This window comes from Liolophura sinensis, chromosome 7, assembly GCF_032854445.1.
Source record: "Liolophura sinensis isolate JHLJ2023 chromosome 7, CUHK_Ljap_v2, whole genome shotgun sequence".
Taxonomy (NCBI): Eukaryota; Metazoa; Mollusca; class Polyplacophora; order Chitonida; family Chitonidae; genus Liolophura; species Liolophura sinensis.
The window spans coordinates 53,917,559-53,933,204 of record NC_088301.1 but is presented as its reverse complement, the minus strand read 5'-3'; the positions used below and the strand labels follow the sequence as shown (position 1 = coordinate 53,933,204).

The 15,646-nt window shown below is 38.1% G+C and overlaps 1 protein-coding gene across 1 annotated transcript in view; it reads right to left on the bottom strand.

The window, feature by feature from the left end:
- LOC135469913 (plexin-A1-like) overlaps positions 1-15,646 on the bottom strand; it is a 77,128-nt gene that overhangs the window by 19,108 nt on the left and 42,374 nt on the right. The window contains exons 4-6 of the mRNA XM_064748553.1: positions 7,907-9,019; positions 696-884; positions 365-493 (exon numbers count right to left, since the gene is read on the bottom strand). Coding sequence (XP_064604623.1) covers positions 365-493; positions 696-884; positions 7,907-8,992 — 1,404 coding nt within the window. The 5' untranslated portion in view covers positions 8,993-9,019. The remainder of the gene's footprint in view (positions 1-364; positions 494-695; positions 885-7,906; positions 9,020-15,646) is intronic.

The window sequence follows — 15,646 nt, the reverse complement described above, 5'->3', positions numbered from 1 at the left end:
AGAAATATAGATGGAGGCTTCTAAACTCGACAGCGAAGAAACCAAATCCTTTTACTCTTTTTTGTATACATGAATCTAACAAAGATCTGATCTACATGCAACTCAAAAGGTGACCTAGCTCCACACAAATTGATCTCTACAAATCATGCTTAAAGCGACCCTTTAATCTAAGTCATGTAACAAGAAAGAAAACAGCAACTACCTGATACTATTTTTCACTACACTGCTTACTTAAAAAAACGTGTGTTGGGATATGTATGCTCACAAGACAATTATTTCATGACAAAGTAATGTATTATAAAACAGACTTTACTCCAGAGCAGGTAACAATTAGGCCTGAAATTTGCCCATCACTCAAAAGTACCTTATCCTTTGTCAGAGCATACAAGTGAGTCTTCTCTTTGGACAGGTACATATCAGGTAAGACAGGTGTTCCATAGCCAACTCTGATGTCTTCCACAGTGGTGTAGTTACCATCCTCAGCAAGAGTTATCTAGTGGAAAAGAAAATATTACGAGTGAATAATCAATAACTTTTTAGTCATATTTATTACATGTACCATTGTCTACCAGAGCAGTTTAATATGAAACTCCAAGCAAACAGTCCTACAAAAGCAATCTGTACATGTAAATATTAAGTAATAAGAGTGAATATTTATTACATCCTAAAACATCCTTAGTATTAATAAATCTTACTTTCTTAAGTTCTCCGCTGGCCAAACCGATAAACAGAACAGGTCTGTCATGTACAGAGGTCGTTACTATGGCTGTAAAGCCAGGCCCTGTCTCCTCCACGATAGGAACAACCTCCACAGCATCTGGGACATCCATAGATGAGTACTCCTGTGATATCTTGGTTTTCCCGCAAAAATCCGGCTGACCCGACTAATAAAACAGAAATTAGAGCTTACATGAAACATTTACTATAAAGACGAAACATTTTAACTTTTTAAGTGCACACATACAGGCGTAATTTATATTTCGGATAAAGCCATATGAATCCATATAAAGCAGTTGAAGTCAGAAAATCAATATTTGCGCTGCAGCACTCACCTCATGAAGGAAACATAAAGTAGCTGAAACAAAATTTACTTATATATATGTACAGTACTTCAATTTGATGTGAGTGCAATTTTTATGATAAACCATCAATGAAGAACCTCAGATCTGATATTAATCATCATACAGATTGCGGTAAATGTACACCATACTGATGTAAAAAATATACCAGTAATGTAAAAATAATTCGTAGCAGCTAGTCTTGCTGTGACATCTTTCAAATTTTACTCATTTATTTATTTTATTGATGTCTAATGGCATATTCAAGAATTTTTCTTTTTTACAATGAGGGTAAGTATTTACTGGTGGAGGAAATTAGAAAGCCACGGATAAACCAGTGAGTTCTGGCAGGTTCTGGATGAACTTGTATTCCACCATGATGGTGTTCAGAAAACATTTATACAGCACAAATGGGCACGCGTGTGATCATCTGCTTATCGTCACCAAAAGCTATCTATATTATTTTAACTTTCTGGGATATAATGGTACATGCAGATCAGCTAATAGCAATGTACTTAGTGGCTCTGTACAAACCTTTATCATAATTTCTGAAATGTTTAATATACCGGTATTACCCCACTGTTAAATGATAAAGATAAGTCTGAAATGTTTTCCTAAATTGTAAATTAATCGAAGTGTATTAAAGCCTAGTAAATATTGCAAGTTTTGGAGGATCATATGAAAATAAAAGTTTTTTTTTTTTCGTTTCCACTTGTGCCTCATAAGATGTCATGCAAGAACACATATTGGCATATAGCAACAAATGAGGCTGTATGTTCAAACATTTGTGACATCATTCCAACATAACTGCCTTACTCTTCATCATATCTTATTGATTCAATGACACATAAAAATATTATTATGCCTCATGAAGTGATTCTTGATTTCCATTGGTCAATACAGTCACAACCCTCACATGATACTCCACACAACATGATCTACATAAACGCGCTCAAGGAAAGTATCATGCTCACAAAGTGATATCTTCTCTTGGAATGAGTGCAGAGCATGATATGAGCATCACGTCAAGATCTGACAATATGCAGATAGTGCATGCTGTGGGTAGGGATATCAGAAAGTGTCAGCTCAAAAGAAGTGAGTGAGTGCTTGGGGTTTAACGTCGTACTTAACAATTTCTCAGTCATATGATGACGAAGGAGTCCTTAGAGTGTATGCAATGTGCCTCCTTGTTGCAGGATAGTTTTCCACTGCCCTTTTATTTAGTGCTGCTTCACTGAGACGACTTACCGAAGGCAAGTAAGACGTCCCGCCCGAGCCATTATACTGCTATGGGTCAAGCAGTCGTTGCAGTATCCCCTTTATGTTGAACGCAAAGCGAGGAAGTTACAACTTCCTCTTTTAAGGTCTTAGGTGTGACTCCACCTAGGAATGATCCTGGATCTACTGCTCCCAAAATGGACCTCAAAAGAAGTTATATTCAAACAAAGGCCAATCTCACAGCATGCACCATATGTTTTATTATACTGAAAAAAAACCCCTTTTCCAGTTGTACTTTAAATCGCCAAATTTATATGTCAATAAAGGAGCTATAACTATCATCCAGTTGTTTACTTTACGAACAAGCAGACGCCAGAGAGCTCTCAAAGGGAGACAACTGCTGTAGAATAAACGCATGCGCTTTTGGGATATTAGCACGAGATCGTTGGATGTTGCCTCGTGAACGTGGGATAATACTTTTTGAGTGTGACTTTGCATTTCTTGGTGTGCATGATCACTGTACATCATGTTTTGCAGAATATCATGTGACCAAAGTAAACCAAGAATTACCCTATGAGTTATAATAATTTCTGATATCCTATGCCTACATGTAAATAGCACAACTACCTATCGTTTAGTTGCTCATTTTACAAAGCAGCAGATATCTGAGAGCCAACAAAGTGAGATAACTGCAGTGGGATAAACACACGCAATCATATGCCAAACAAAATACCATGATGCCAAGACCATGTATGTCAAATCATTAGACACCATGCAGTGAAACTAAGTTTAGCCAGTCAAGGGCATGCACTATAGATTTGTAAATTATAAGGTCACACCAGTTAGATTTATGGAAACAGCTGAAAGAGTTAAATATAGTTAGTCATCGTACATCCGCTGAAAATGGCACTGGCTGTATTCTATGAAATTTCCTTCATACCACTATAGTATATCCACCTACATGAAGTTTCTCTTGGAAGTGCAGCAGCATTGTAAATATCTCTATAAGAAGGGAGTGCCAGCAGTCCCAACTACATTTCATGACTCTAAACTTATGGTAAGTTTATGATTTGGCAAACACTATCTTGGTATCATGCTATTTTACTTGGCATAAGATTTGGCACACAGCCTCTTGGCATTCTTCTTGGCATGGTGTCTACACGTAATGATTTGGCACACAGTTTCTTAGCATGGTATCTACACATAATGATTTGGCACATAGTCTCTTGGCATTCTTCTTGGCATGGTGTCTACACGTAATGATTTGGCACACAGTTTCTTAGCATGGTATCTACACATAATGATTTGGCACACAGTTTCTTGGCATTCTTCTTGGCATGGTGTCTACACGTAATGATTTGGCATACAGTCTCTATCTACTAATTTGGCATACATTTCATTGGTATGGTATCTAATGACTTGGCATACATTTTCTTGGCATGGTATCTAATGACTTGGCATACATTTTCTTGGTATAGTATCTAATGACTTGGCATGCATTTTCTTGCCAAAGTATCTACTAAATTGGCATACATTTTCTTGGCATGGTATCTAATAACCAGGCATACAGTTTGTTTGCATGGTATCTCCTAATTTGGTATGCAATCTCTTGGCATGGTATCTACTTATTTGGCATACAGTCTGTTGGCATGGTATCTAATGAAGTGGCATGGTATCTACTAATCTGGCATACATTTTCTTTGCACGGTCTCTTGGGATGGTATCTACTTATTTGGCATACAGTCTCTTAGCACGGTAGCTACGTATTTGGGATACAGTCCCTTGGCATGGTATCTGATGGCTTGGCATACAGTCTATTGTCTGGGCATGGTATCTACAATTTGGCAAACAGTCCCTTGGCATGGTATCCGATGGCTTGGCATACAGTCTATTGTCTGGGCATGGTATCTACAATTTGGCAAACAGTCCCTTGGCATGGTATCTACTAATTTCATATACAGTCCCTTGGCATGGTATTTACTAATTTCGCACATAGTCCCTGGGCATGATGCATGTATCTACTAATATGGCATACAGTCCCTTGGCATGGTATCTACTAATTTCGCATACAGTCCCTTGGCATGGTATCTACTAATTTCGCATACAGTCCCTTGGTACGGTATCTACTAATTTCGCATACAGTCCCTTGGAATGGTATCTACTAATTTCACATACAGTCCTTTGGCATGGTATCTACTAATTTCGCATACAGTCCCTTGGCATGGTATCTACTAATTTCGCATACAGTCTCTTGGCATGGTATCTACTAATGCCGCATACAGTCCCTTGGCATTGCATCCAATAATTTTGCATACAGTCTCTTGGCATGGTATCCATTAATTTCGCATACAATCCCTTGGCATGGTACATGTATCTACTAATTTCGCATACAGGCCCTTGGCATGGTATCCACTAATTTCCCATACAGTCCCTTGGCATGGTATCCACTAATTTCACATACAGTCCCTAGGCATGATATCTACTAATTTCGCATACAATCCCTTTTTCATGATGCATGTGTCTACTAATATGGCATACAGTCCCTTGCCATGGTATCTACTAATTTGGCATACAGTCCCTTGGCATGGTATCTACTAATTTTGCATACAATCCCTGGGCATGATGCATGTGTCTACTAATTTGGCATACAGTCCCTTGGCATGGTATCTACTAATTTCGCATACAGTCCCTTGGCACGGTTTTCTAATGCCGCATACAGTCCCTTGGCATGGTATTTACTAATTTTGCATACAATCCCTTGGCATGGTACATGTACATGTATCTACTAATTTCACATACAGACCCTTGGAATGGTATCCACTAATTTCGCATACAGTCCCTTGGCATGGTATCTACTAATTTCGAATACAGACCCTTGGCATGGTATCCACTAATTTCGCATACAGACCCTTGGCATGGTATCCACTAATTTCGCATACAGTCCCTTGGCGTGGTATCTATTATTGCGTACAGACCCTTGGCATGGTATCCACTAATTACGCATACAGTCCCTGGGCATGGTATCTACTAATTTCACATACAGTCCCTTGGCATGGTATCCACTAATTTCGCATACAGTCCCTTGTCCCTTGGCATGGTATCTACTAATTTCGCATACAGTCCCTTGGCATGGTATCCACTAATTTCGCATACAGTCCCTTGGCATGGTATCCACTAATTTCGCATACAATCCCTTGGCATGGTACATGTATCTACTAATTTCGTATACAGACCCCTGGCATGTTATCCACTAATTTCACATACAGTCCCTTGGCATGGTATCCACTAATTTAGCATACAGTCTCTTGGCATGGTATCTACTTATTTTGCATACAGACCCTTGGCATGGTATCCACTAATTTTGCATACAGTCCCTTGGCATGGTATCTACTAATTTTGCATACAGACCCTTGGCATGGTATCCACTAATTTCGCATACAGTCCCTTGGCATGGTATCTACTAATTTCGCATACAGTCCCTTGGCATGGTATCTACTAACTTCGCATACAGTCCCTTGGCATGGTCTCTACTAATTTCACATACAGTCCATTGGCATGATCATGTATCTACTAATATGGCATGTACATGTACAGTGTGTTGGTATGGTGTGATTAAGCAAGTACAGTCTGCCGGCATGGTGCTTATCACTTTGACACAGTCTGTTGGTACTGGTCTTATTTGGCATTGAGTCTCTGGCATGATACTGATTTGGCATAGAGTCAATTGACATGGTGTCTAATTTAGCATTGCATCTAATTTAGCATGGAGTCTCACGCATGGTGTCAAATGAATTGGCATAGAGTCTCTTCTTTTGGTATCTAATGATTTGGCATAGTGTTTCTATGCAATATAATATCAAATAGGTTCTCCATCTGTTAACACTGGATTGATCAATTTAGCAAACATTGCTTGGAATCTAATGATTTTACATGCACTAAATTCTACGATTTCTCTCCAATATTTCATCCATCTCAAAACAATGGATTTAATGATGTTGCCAAGTGTCTCTAGACATCATGGTAAATGATGATTTGACAAATAATCTGATCCAATGGAATCTGATATCACTTAGAAAAGAGTTTCTTGTCAAGAAACTATGTACAGATTGTCCGGATAAAACATCTTAAATTCACTTGTATCTGAGCAAAGATGACGATAACTTCCTTTCAAGCTACCTATACAGCAAGAGGGATTACTTTAATTCTGATGTTGTGAATTATCCTTCCTCGGGTAGTATTATACACTCCATATGTACTCCAGAGTCATGTACACATATATAACTCCTTGCATGTACCACTGTAATATCCTCTGTCATGTGTGATAATTTGAAATCAATACCATACGATTTTACTTCAAAACCTCAAGTGTCAATATGCTCCATCGAATATCTTCAATCAAAGCTTCTTTAAGTTTACCATTGATTTTGATTTTTTTTTTTTGGCTCTATTTACTTCTTGACTTGGGAATGTACACTGGTATTACATGAATCCATCAGGCTGAATGCGAATTGCCAATCTCACAGCTTGGTATAAAATCTGATCTGATTTAGCAACCAATCCCATGGCATGGCATACAATTTCTCAGCTTGTGACATACATTCATCGAAACAGTTTAAATTAAACAGCATGCAGTTCATGGGTAATAAGCACCCTCAGGAAATGTTCAATTCTATCACAAAATGATATGTGAGGAATTGAAATTCAGTTCAAGTTACATGTTCTGATATTATTTTTTCATGTCAACTTTGTGATGTAACAATTTCCTTTACTGCATGTACAAGTACATATTTATGCACATAACGGTAAGTATGATACAATACTCTCACTGCTGTGAATGAAAAGCAAAAGAATGAAAAGTGCCGAGTTTTAACATCTGGTTTGCCTTTTGATTTGGTCTTTGCTTCAGGTAACTGTCCCTAACATTTGTCATATACTGAATGCAGTGTTGCAACAGTACATGTCAAAAAGTCACAATTAGTCGCTTCCATTCTATTATGTTGACCAAGTCCACTTGTACAATACAAAATTTTGTTTGCTCAAAATGGTCAAGAAGCGGCTGTCTCTTTGAATGTTCATTCAGTTTACTGAAGGAAATCAAGTCGCTGGTACTCTGTTTCACTCCCGCCGTGAGCATCTGTTCTGCTTTTCAGGTCATCTGTTTTATAGAGGTAAGTGTGCAGAAATCATGTTGAGTGTATAAACACATCAGACTCCTAAAATATGCATAAAATCACACACCACTCTATGCATTCAAATTTAGTACAACAACATAGCCATTACAGCTTATACTGCATTCATCCATTTATACATGTTCAGTTCATGCATATTCTGGAAAGCAACATTCCATTGAACATACATGTACATTAAGTTTCATTCCGCAATACTAGAACATATATTTATTTATCTGATTGGTGTTCTTTGTGGCAGGAAACCGTGCAGCCTGGGAAGGAGGGGAAGGAAACCCACATTTATTTATTTGATTGGTGTTCTTCGCCCTAGTCAAGAATATTTAATTTATACGATGACGACCAGCGTTGTGGCTAGAAAACTGGGCGGAGCCAGTTTGCTAGCAAACCTTCTCAAATTAACAACATGTTGTCAAAATATTAATCTAAGCAGTATTTACTCACCGAAGCTTTACACTGATCAGTAGGATGAATGTGTTCCGGTCCAAGTTTCCCAACTCCATTGTAACAAGCAGTGATGGTATTATCAAGCTTTGTTTGAATTTCCATCATGTCAAACACACACACTGCTGTATTAGTATCCAAGATGGACTGGTTTGGATCGTCACTTTTATGAAAAGTCACATATAAATTTGCTGATTGCACAGACCCTATTTTGGAAATGTCTAAAAAAGCTGCGTCTGCCATGTTATAAAATATACTGGAATTCCGGCATTCAATGGGCAATTCAATGTAAGAATTAAAATATCGATCATTTTGACACAATCTTATAATTTTCGTCACATAATTTGTAGCTGTCACTCCTTGTCGCTGAACTGATACAAAATACACAAAATCAGAATAAACAAATCCTTGAACATATTTGACTAGAAAATCCTGTTTCATTGATTGGTCAATGCGTTTGTAGCTTCCCCCCACTGAATCTCGGTATGAGTATTCAAACGTTTGCGTATCTCTGGCACTAATAGCGGGCACAAGATCCCGGTACGCCTCCATTCCCTGGTTACTGTAGGAAGCAGCAATGTACAGGGCAGATGAAGGTGATGAAGATGATGAAGGGCCAGGCGCGATGAAAACAATGCTTGATGATTTCTGGTCATTTGGCACCATCGGTTTAAAAATGTACCTCTGGGTTGCAGTGATGTTAGACAATAGCCTTTTTTCACAGAATCCATGAAATAAACTAGAACATGTTATCACTATGTTGTTGCTGTTGTCTATAGCAATGCCTTTACTAAAACTGACCATACGGTACTTTTCTTTATCACATGGTATTGATGGTGGTGGACATTTTGGGTTATCTTCCCGAGGTCCAGTGAATGCACTCTCCAGCTTTGCCAGGCTTGGTGAGAGTTTCAGCAGTTTATTGTCAGCACCAATGAAAACATTTCCTGAATTCCTGTCCACCTGCATCTGTCGAAAAGCCAGATGGTTGACATCGCGGAAACTCTCTTTGATATGCATAGTCCTTGTCATATGACAAAAACAGGCGATAATGGCCAACAGTAGTGAGCTCCATACTGTCCCCATGTTTGTGGGTCCTCTTCAGTCTTCAATCTGAAACATACAGAAAATTGGTCACCTGATTACATCAATTCACAACAAAGAGCTGGCAGCATTCATCAATAGCGACATAACAAATTAACACTTGAATATTTGGCTTAACCAGAAAACTTTGAAGACAGTATCGCAGAGGAACATCAACACTCTTGACTGCACTTTTCGAGTTCATGAAGTGTAAACAAGAGGTGTAGTTCTGTAAGGCTTCAAGCGAGTTCCATGCAGTTTTATGCTGCACGCCATCTCCTGTTGACAATTTCCTGTTTCCAGACAGCTGTCGGTAGCTCAAAGGCTCACTCGAATTAGCTGAGCCACCACTACTAGCCCTCAGTAGAGATTAGAAGAGAAGAGACACGGAATCAGATGCAGTCACATGAAACCTTTCTTGAGCTAAGTGGCATATCCAGTTGGACTGGCCCACATTTTGACATGTATTAACAACCAAAGTAGAAACCAATTTCTTGACAAAATCCACCCTAGTATAGCAAGTTTCATAAGTTTTCGACAGTTGATTTAAACAATCTATTGGACAGAGCTTATAAAAGGCTTGAGCAAGCAAAACAGCTATCAAATCTACGTGGCGTAATAATAATGCAAGTAATTTTGTTATCAATTAAACTTAATCAAATTTCTTGGTTCAGGCACGCACAACTTTAGTTAATTGTTACCACTTTCTAGAAACGTCACATTGTAAACCAACATTCAGCCAGCATACACTGGCTACCTTGATGCTAGCTTTATTAAAAAACTGTTTAACAGGTGCTTTCAATACAGTCAGTTAATTCTTATCACACTTCCTGTGACAAAGTTAAGCTTTACAGGTGTTACCTTTTTTTGTTTTCTTCAATGCCTTATTATGTGCATGTTTCAATATTTCTTTTAATTTCATATTTACAAATTATATTTAACTCACAGCTGTACAAGGCACACATATATGTAATGTTTATCTAAACTTTGTTTGGTACTGTTTGCTATGCAACAAGGTGAACATATGGGATTAGTTATAGTGTTTATAAAGACAGCGCTGGATCTCAACACACAGAGAATACACTAATCCATTTCTGTCTGTCCTTCATACAGGTGACACTGGACAGCCATTAATAGACAATTACTTGTCAGGCTAGTCAGAGGTAATTAACAGAACAATAACCCTGCTCACCTGATCTGGCATCTGGGACAGGTGAAACTTGAGGTGTGACATATTTAGATCTGTAGATTCAATAGCGACGATTCATAATGTGTCAGTCTTGCTTATCCATGGCGGGATCAACTACATTTAAACAAGTACATGTATAATAGGGAATCCTTTGTCTGACAAGACATCTATATGTCAGGAGATGAAAGCACTGTTAGAAATCCAGAAATAACCTTTTATTTGCAACATTTAGTAAACTTTATATAATTTTCCAGGAAATTAGACTGTTACAAAAACTAAGGAAAAATCCTGATATAAAATCTCTGGCATTATCAAGCTTTGTATCTCTACTATGAAACTTGTTCACTTAAAAAACAATATATTGCAACTCTTCGTTCTTTGTAGACACTATATATCTACATGTGACAAGATCAAGCCTAAAACTGATGCATTCAAACAAATTTGTGAAACATGTTTGGATTAAACAGCAGCATATCTGATTATATAGATAATTAAGGACTTAATCTATTTGCCATTACTCAACATGAGAAAGTCCATCTCTTTATTAGCCTTACATTTCTATTTGATATCCTGCAGAAAGATTCTTCGTTCAGATTATTTAAAAAAGACATAAAAAAAAAACATCACATATACTTTCTCAGTTAATTGTGCTTAGTTAAGTCTATGATAGTTTACTTCACTACGAATATTTTAACCTCAATGAACATTGCTTCATTGCACATAAATTATTACAGTATATAGTGTATGAAGATAAAATCACATGTTTCTTGTTCAAATTAAATTTCAGAACATCAGTCAACCCAAATAATTTCTTTTGGCCCTAATGTACATCTCTTTTCATGCCAGAATTAGTTTGCCTTTCATGTATTTTTTCACCAAGGTTATCATTTTATAGAAGTAGTACTTAGGTAGCATGATCTGAGATGAACTGAGGTTGTGGGCTGACTATTGGGAGCCCCAAACACTTGAAGGTGGGTGGGGCAGAAGTTGTGGGCTCTGACAGGGAGGGAAGGCAGGGAGGGAGGAAGGAGGGGATGCCTGGCCACATGTGATGGTTGATCTGTTCATCTGCCAGACATACACAGACTCCCAGACATCAGAACCAGCTTTACAAACAAATCAGCTGTAAATCTCCGAACAATCCCCACTCACTCTCAGTATTTCCAGAGATTACATATCTTATTCTGCTCAAATTTCGATGATATATCATTAGTTTCACTGTGTATAAGGCAAAGAAAACTTGCATGCAGGGCAATACGCTAGTATCTTTAAAACTACCTATATCTATGATCATCTGAATGCATCAATGTTAGTCTTACGAGTCTCTATGATGACAGAGTTGTCCCATAAAAAACTAAATGTACATGTGCATTACAATACGACTGCAGGCGCATGGAAATGATAAAGTTCATCAAGAAAGTATTATTTTCAGTGATATGCATGCATTTGTGTGGGGTGTATTTTGTAACGAAGTATACTACACTGCATATAATAACTGTCAGTTTACCCTGACAAAAATAATATATGCATCTTAACAGATTTGTTTGTCAGTATTGATTTACTTGATCATTTATTAGAGAAAATTTGACATTTATACTTCAACATTTTGAGTTCAAAGAAGTCTTCTTACAGCAGGTAGTATAGCCATCTTTGCATAAAAACTCTTAGACTGAAGACTTTTTGCATAAAAAGTTTATCTCAACACAAAGGTCATCTACCTGATCTGGTAGAGGTGTGTGAGGGAGGTCAGAGTCAGCCGGCCACGCTGAGAGAGAAATATTGTACAAGTAAACACACAAACAGCCACACGAACTTCAAAAGGGTGTCCTGCTGCTAGCCAGGAAGTCTAAGTAAACTGTAAATAACTAAGACATTTACAGTAGTTCTGCAACCCTGGTGTGTTCACCAGATTTGAGCAAATGTTTCCCGTTTCTCAGAGCATTTTGGCATCAGCAAAGAACTGGCAAATCAAAAGGAGATTCCAGTCGAACTGGAAACTGGCCACACTAACCAAATACCTCATCAGAATCAGTTAGAAATCATCATATCTGAGGCCCTCATGTTTTCTTTTAGTCCTCAACTGGCTGGCATCTGAGGGTGTCAAAGCAGAAAAACTTTGTTTAGCAAATAAATACCAACTGTTTTTCCAAAGTAGCTAGATGGACATTTGCACTGACTCTATGCTATTATCTTGTCATCATTTTGAACACCAAATTGAGTAGGTCACATTCTTTACACATTTTATCACAAGCATACAGAAAGAGGTTTGAAGCAAAACTACATTCTCAAATTCATATTACAAAAATAACATGCTGTACTCCACATTTCTTGTAGCTGCAAATATCTCTTAAGACAGGTGGTGTGTCACATATGATTTAAAAACAGCATGTACAGCAACATGTCCCTTTCTCAAGGAAAATTCAAAATCTCTGTTTTGGTATGTTTAAAGTGTATTTAACAGGCTACATTTTAAATTCAAAATACACTAGCATCATAGTCTGCTCAAAAACTCTAATAAGCAAAAAAAAAAAAAAAAAATAATAATAATAATAAGTAAAGGACCAAACTATATATGTATGACTCAACTGCCTATGCTGCATTGCTATGTATTCACTTCTATCTAAGATATATATTCTGTGCTATAAATATGTTTAGAGAGCAGCTATGAATATTTTACGAGAGCAGTTTTGACATAAAGATCAAGTTAAGGTTTTCCACTGTTTTGCCAGTGACCTTTTCTTGATGTAGTTATCCCCATCAAGACGTAAATGGTTCTGGTAATGAACAAAACAAGAGGTTCATTAATGGCTGGTATGAGTCATGGAGTCATAAAACATTATATGGGAGACTGTGGTGGCAGTTACACAAATGAAATATGACCATCTCTACCAATTCCACAAGAAAATCAAATACCTTAACACTGGGCCTGGTCTGGGGCTGATGGGGCAGCCTATCTAATCTGCATGATTTGCAAATTAAGTTTGTGAAGATGAAAGCCAATCCCTGGGGGTTGGATTGCTGCCTTATAGATATTACAGAGATAAGGTTCCCAGTTGATCTGCTTGAGCCACTCAAACATTGCCACAAATTATTGGGGCAGTTAAGTTGGCAGAGGTGACCAAGGATGACCAATGGCCAGTGCACAGATCTGTTCATTGGTCATTTGGCAGGCCTGCAGGGCAATCTGACCAAGTCTGGTAAACAGACAAGAATCACTACTGGTTTTACCAATTTCACAGAGCTTTCCAGAGACCAAGAATTTATGGTGCACAACCCTGACCAGCAACTGGGCTTGTGTTGACATCATCCCAACGAAAAGCCATAAACCACAGATAAAAGTCCAGCTGGAGTGAATCAGTGTTTCAGTTTTATTGTATGTCACACATCTGCCCCCTCAAACAGCCCTCCTCATAAACTAGCCATGAAAACAGCTGGCCAATCAGAATGCCTGAATAACATCTCCCATAAACTATGTCTCACAGAGACAGCCAATCATTAGACAGGCCAGTAATTATTTGTGCTTATTCTGGATAAATCCTTCCATTCCTTCAGCAGCTAGTTCTGATTGTATCCTCTCTTCTGGAAAATATAATGTTCTGTCATTCCTTGTTCAATGGTGGAGGGTTCAAAGCAAGCTTCAGTAATGACAACATTTTTATCAAACTGTCGCCGACAGAGCCATAAATAAAGTCTCCCCTTTTATCTCCTACAATTATGATTTCAGCTTCTATACCGACAGCCCAAAATAACATCCACGGAGGACAGCTGCCTCAAATACCAGTAGCCCTTAACACTGGATCACTCTTCATTTGCATATCGATCAGTGCCACCCTGGTGTGCTGGGTGATGGTTATATAAAGGGGAAAAATCTAAAAATCAAACACCAACAATCCGAAATTAAAGAAAACTTTTAAGTTAGGACGATGACAAATTTGCGATATGTATAAATTAGCATATCAACATGTTGAAAAAATAACAAGAATCAGAAATTTCACACAAATCCGAACACAAATCAAATTAAAATGCGAGCCGATCCACACACAAGTATAATAACAAGGTAAACAGTATGTTTGATTCGCTGACTATAGAGCCTATTAAGCATATGTAGGAAAACAGATTCCTAAGCTAACCTGCATTGCCCAATGTTCCTGAGAAATATGAACTCCAATCGGAAATGGCTTCAATGGAAACACACTTTCACTAGTTAGACTGAGGTGATTCAACCAGAACGTTTATCGCCTACCAACACGAAATCGAATTGGTATGAGGGTGACACATCAGAGAGGCGGAGCTAATTTTATGGGCGTCCATCCTTTTTTTTTTTTTTTCGGTCATGCTGAACCAAGCGCTTACACCACAGGAGAGCCTGGAAGCAAGAACCATCCAAGATGGCCGACACCTTTTATTGCAATCATCTCCAGGGCATTATCCATGTTAATGAGATCCGCTTTATGACAATCAGACAGTGTATAAGCCCAATTTACACAGTATTTTAAAGCCATATATTTGCACCCGAAATGCATGCATCATCATGTGCAATCACCATACAAAAAAGAAATTTCTTCCACAAACTTACCATTAGATATTGTTAGCTTCCATCAAAGGATGAAATCTTCGTGATGAAAGATTTAAATATCCAAACTTACTGTTTTGGAGAAACAGTGACTTGAAGTACATAACATATTTGTGCTCCAAGATAACGATACTCTTCCCACAATCATATGATACATCACACAAAGAGTCTTTCAGTTAATTCCCGGTTCCACAATCAAGACTGCTGGTGGTAGTTGTGGTACTGGAGCCAACCATGACAAGTTTCAGGAGAAGCTCAGCTAGAGCATATCAAAGTACTGGTTTAAGTCATCCTTAGCTGGTTCTGCAGATCTATGGCACTAATGTCTGTACCCATGGAAATCTGAGGTGTATCTGAGCCTGAAAGCCATGTTTTATCCATAAATCCTAGTAAATGACCCTTGCTATCAGGTCTTGTGGACAGGCCCAGTTGGTCTTTATCTACTGGCCAGACTGTGTCAGGCAGTAATGGCCACTGTGCCTTTTAGCACCGGGTCATAAACTACCTGGGCCCCAATCCCCGCCCTCTCCTCTTCCCTTTATCCTGGCTTTAAATACAAATCCCAGTTATCACCAAGAAATCCCCTGGCACTGGCAAGGGCACTAGCACAGAAACCAGCCTGACCACAACTACAATGTTTATGACTTTGAAAGTTTGTAGAGAAAAACCCTTTCAAATCTGTATATTAGCACACCTTCAATTCATAAGCACTTATACTAAGGGTAAGGGTATCCCTTAGATTATAAAATTAAAAAGGCATGAAGTTTATAAAATTACTCTGCAAAATAACATTGACATAAAAGAGCATTAATGGGACAAAAGTGGACTTTGACTTAAAATCTCGAAAAAGGACAGCAAACAAAAAAGATTCATAATTATGAGCCACCATGCAAAC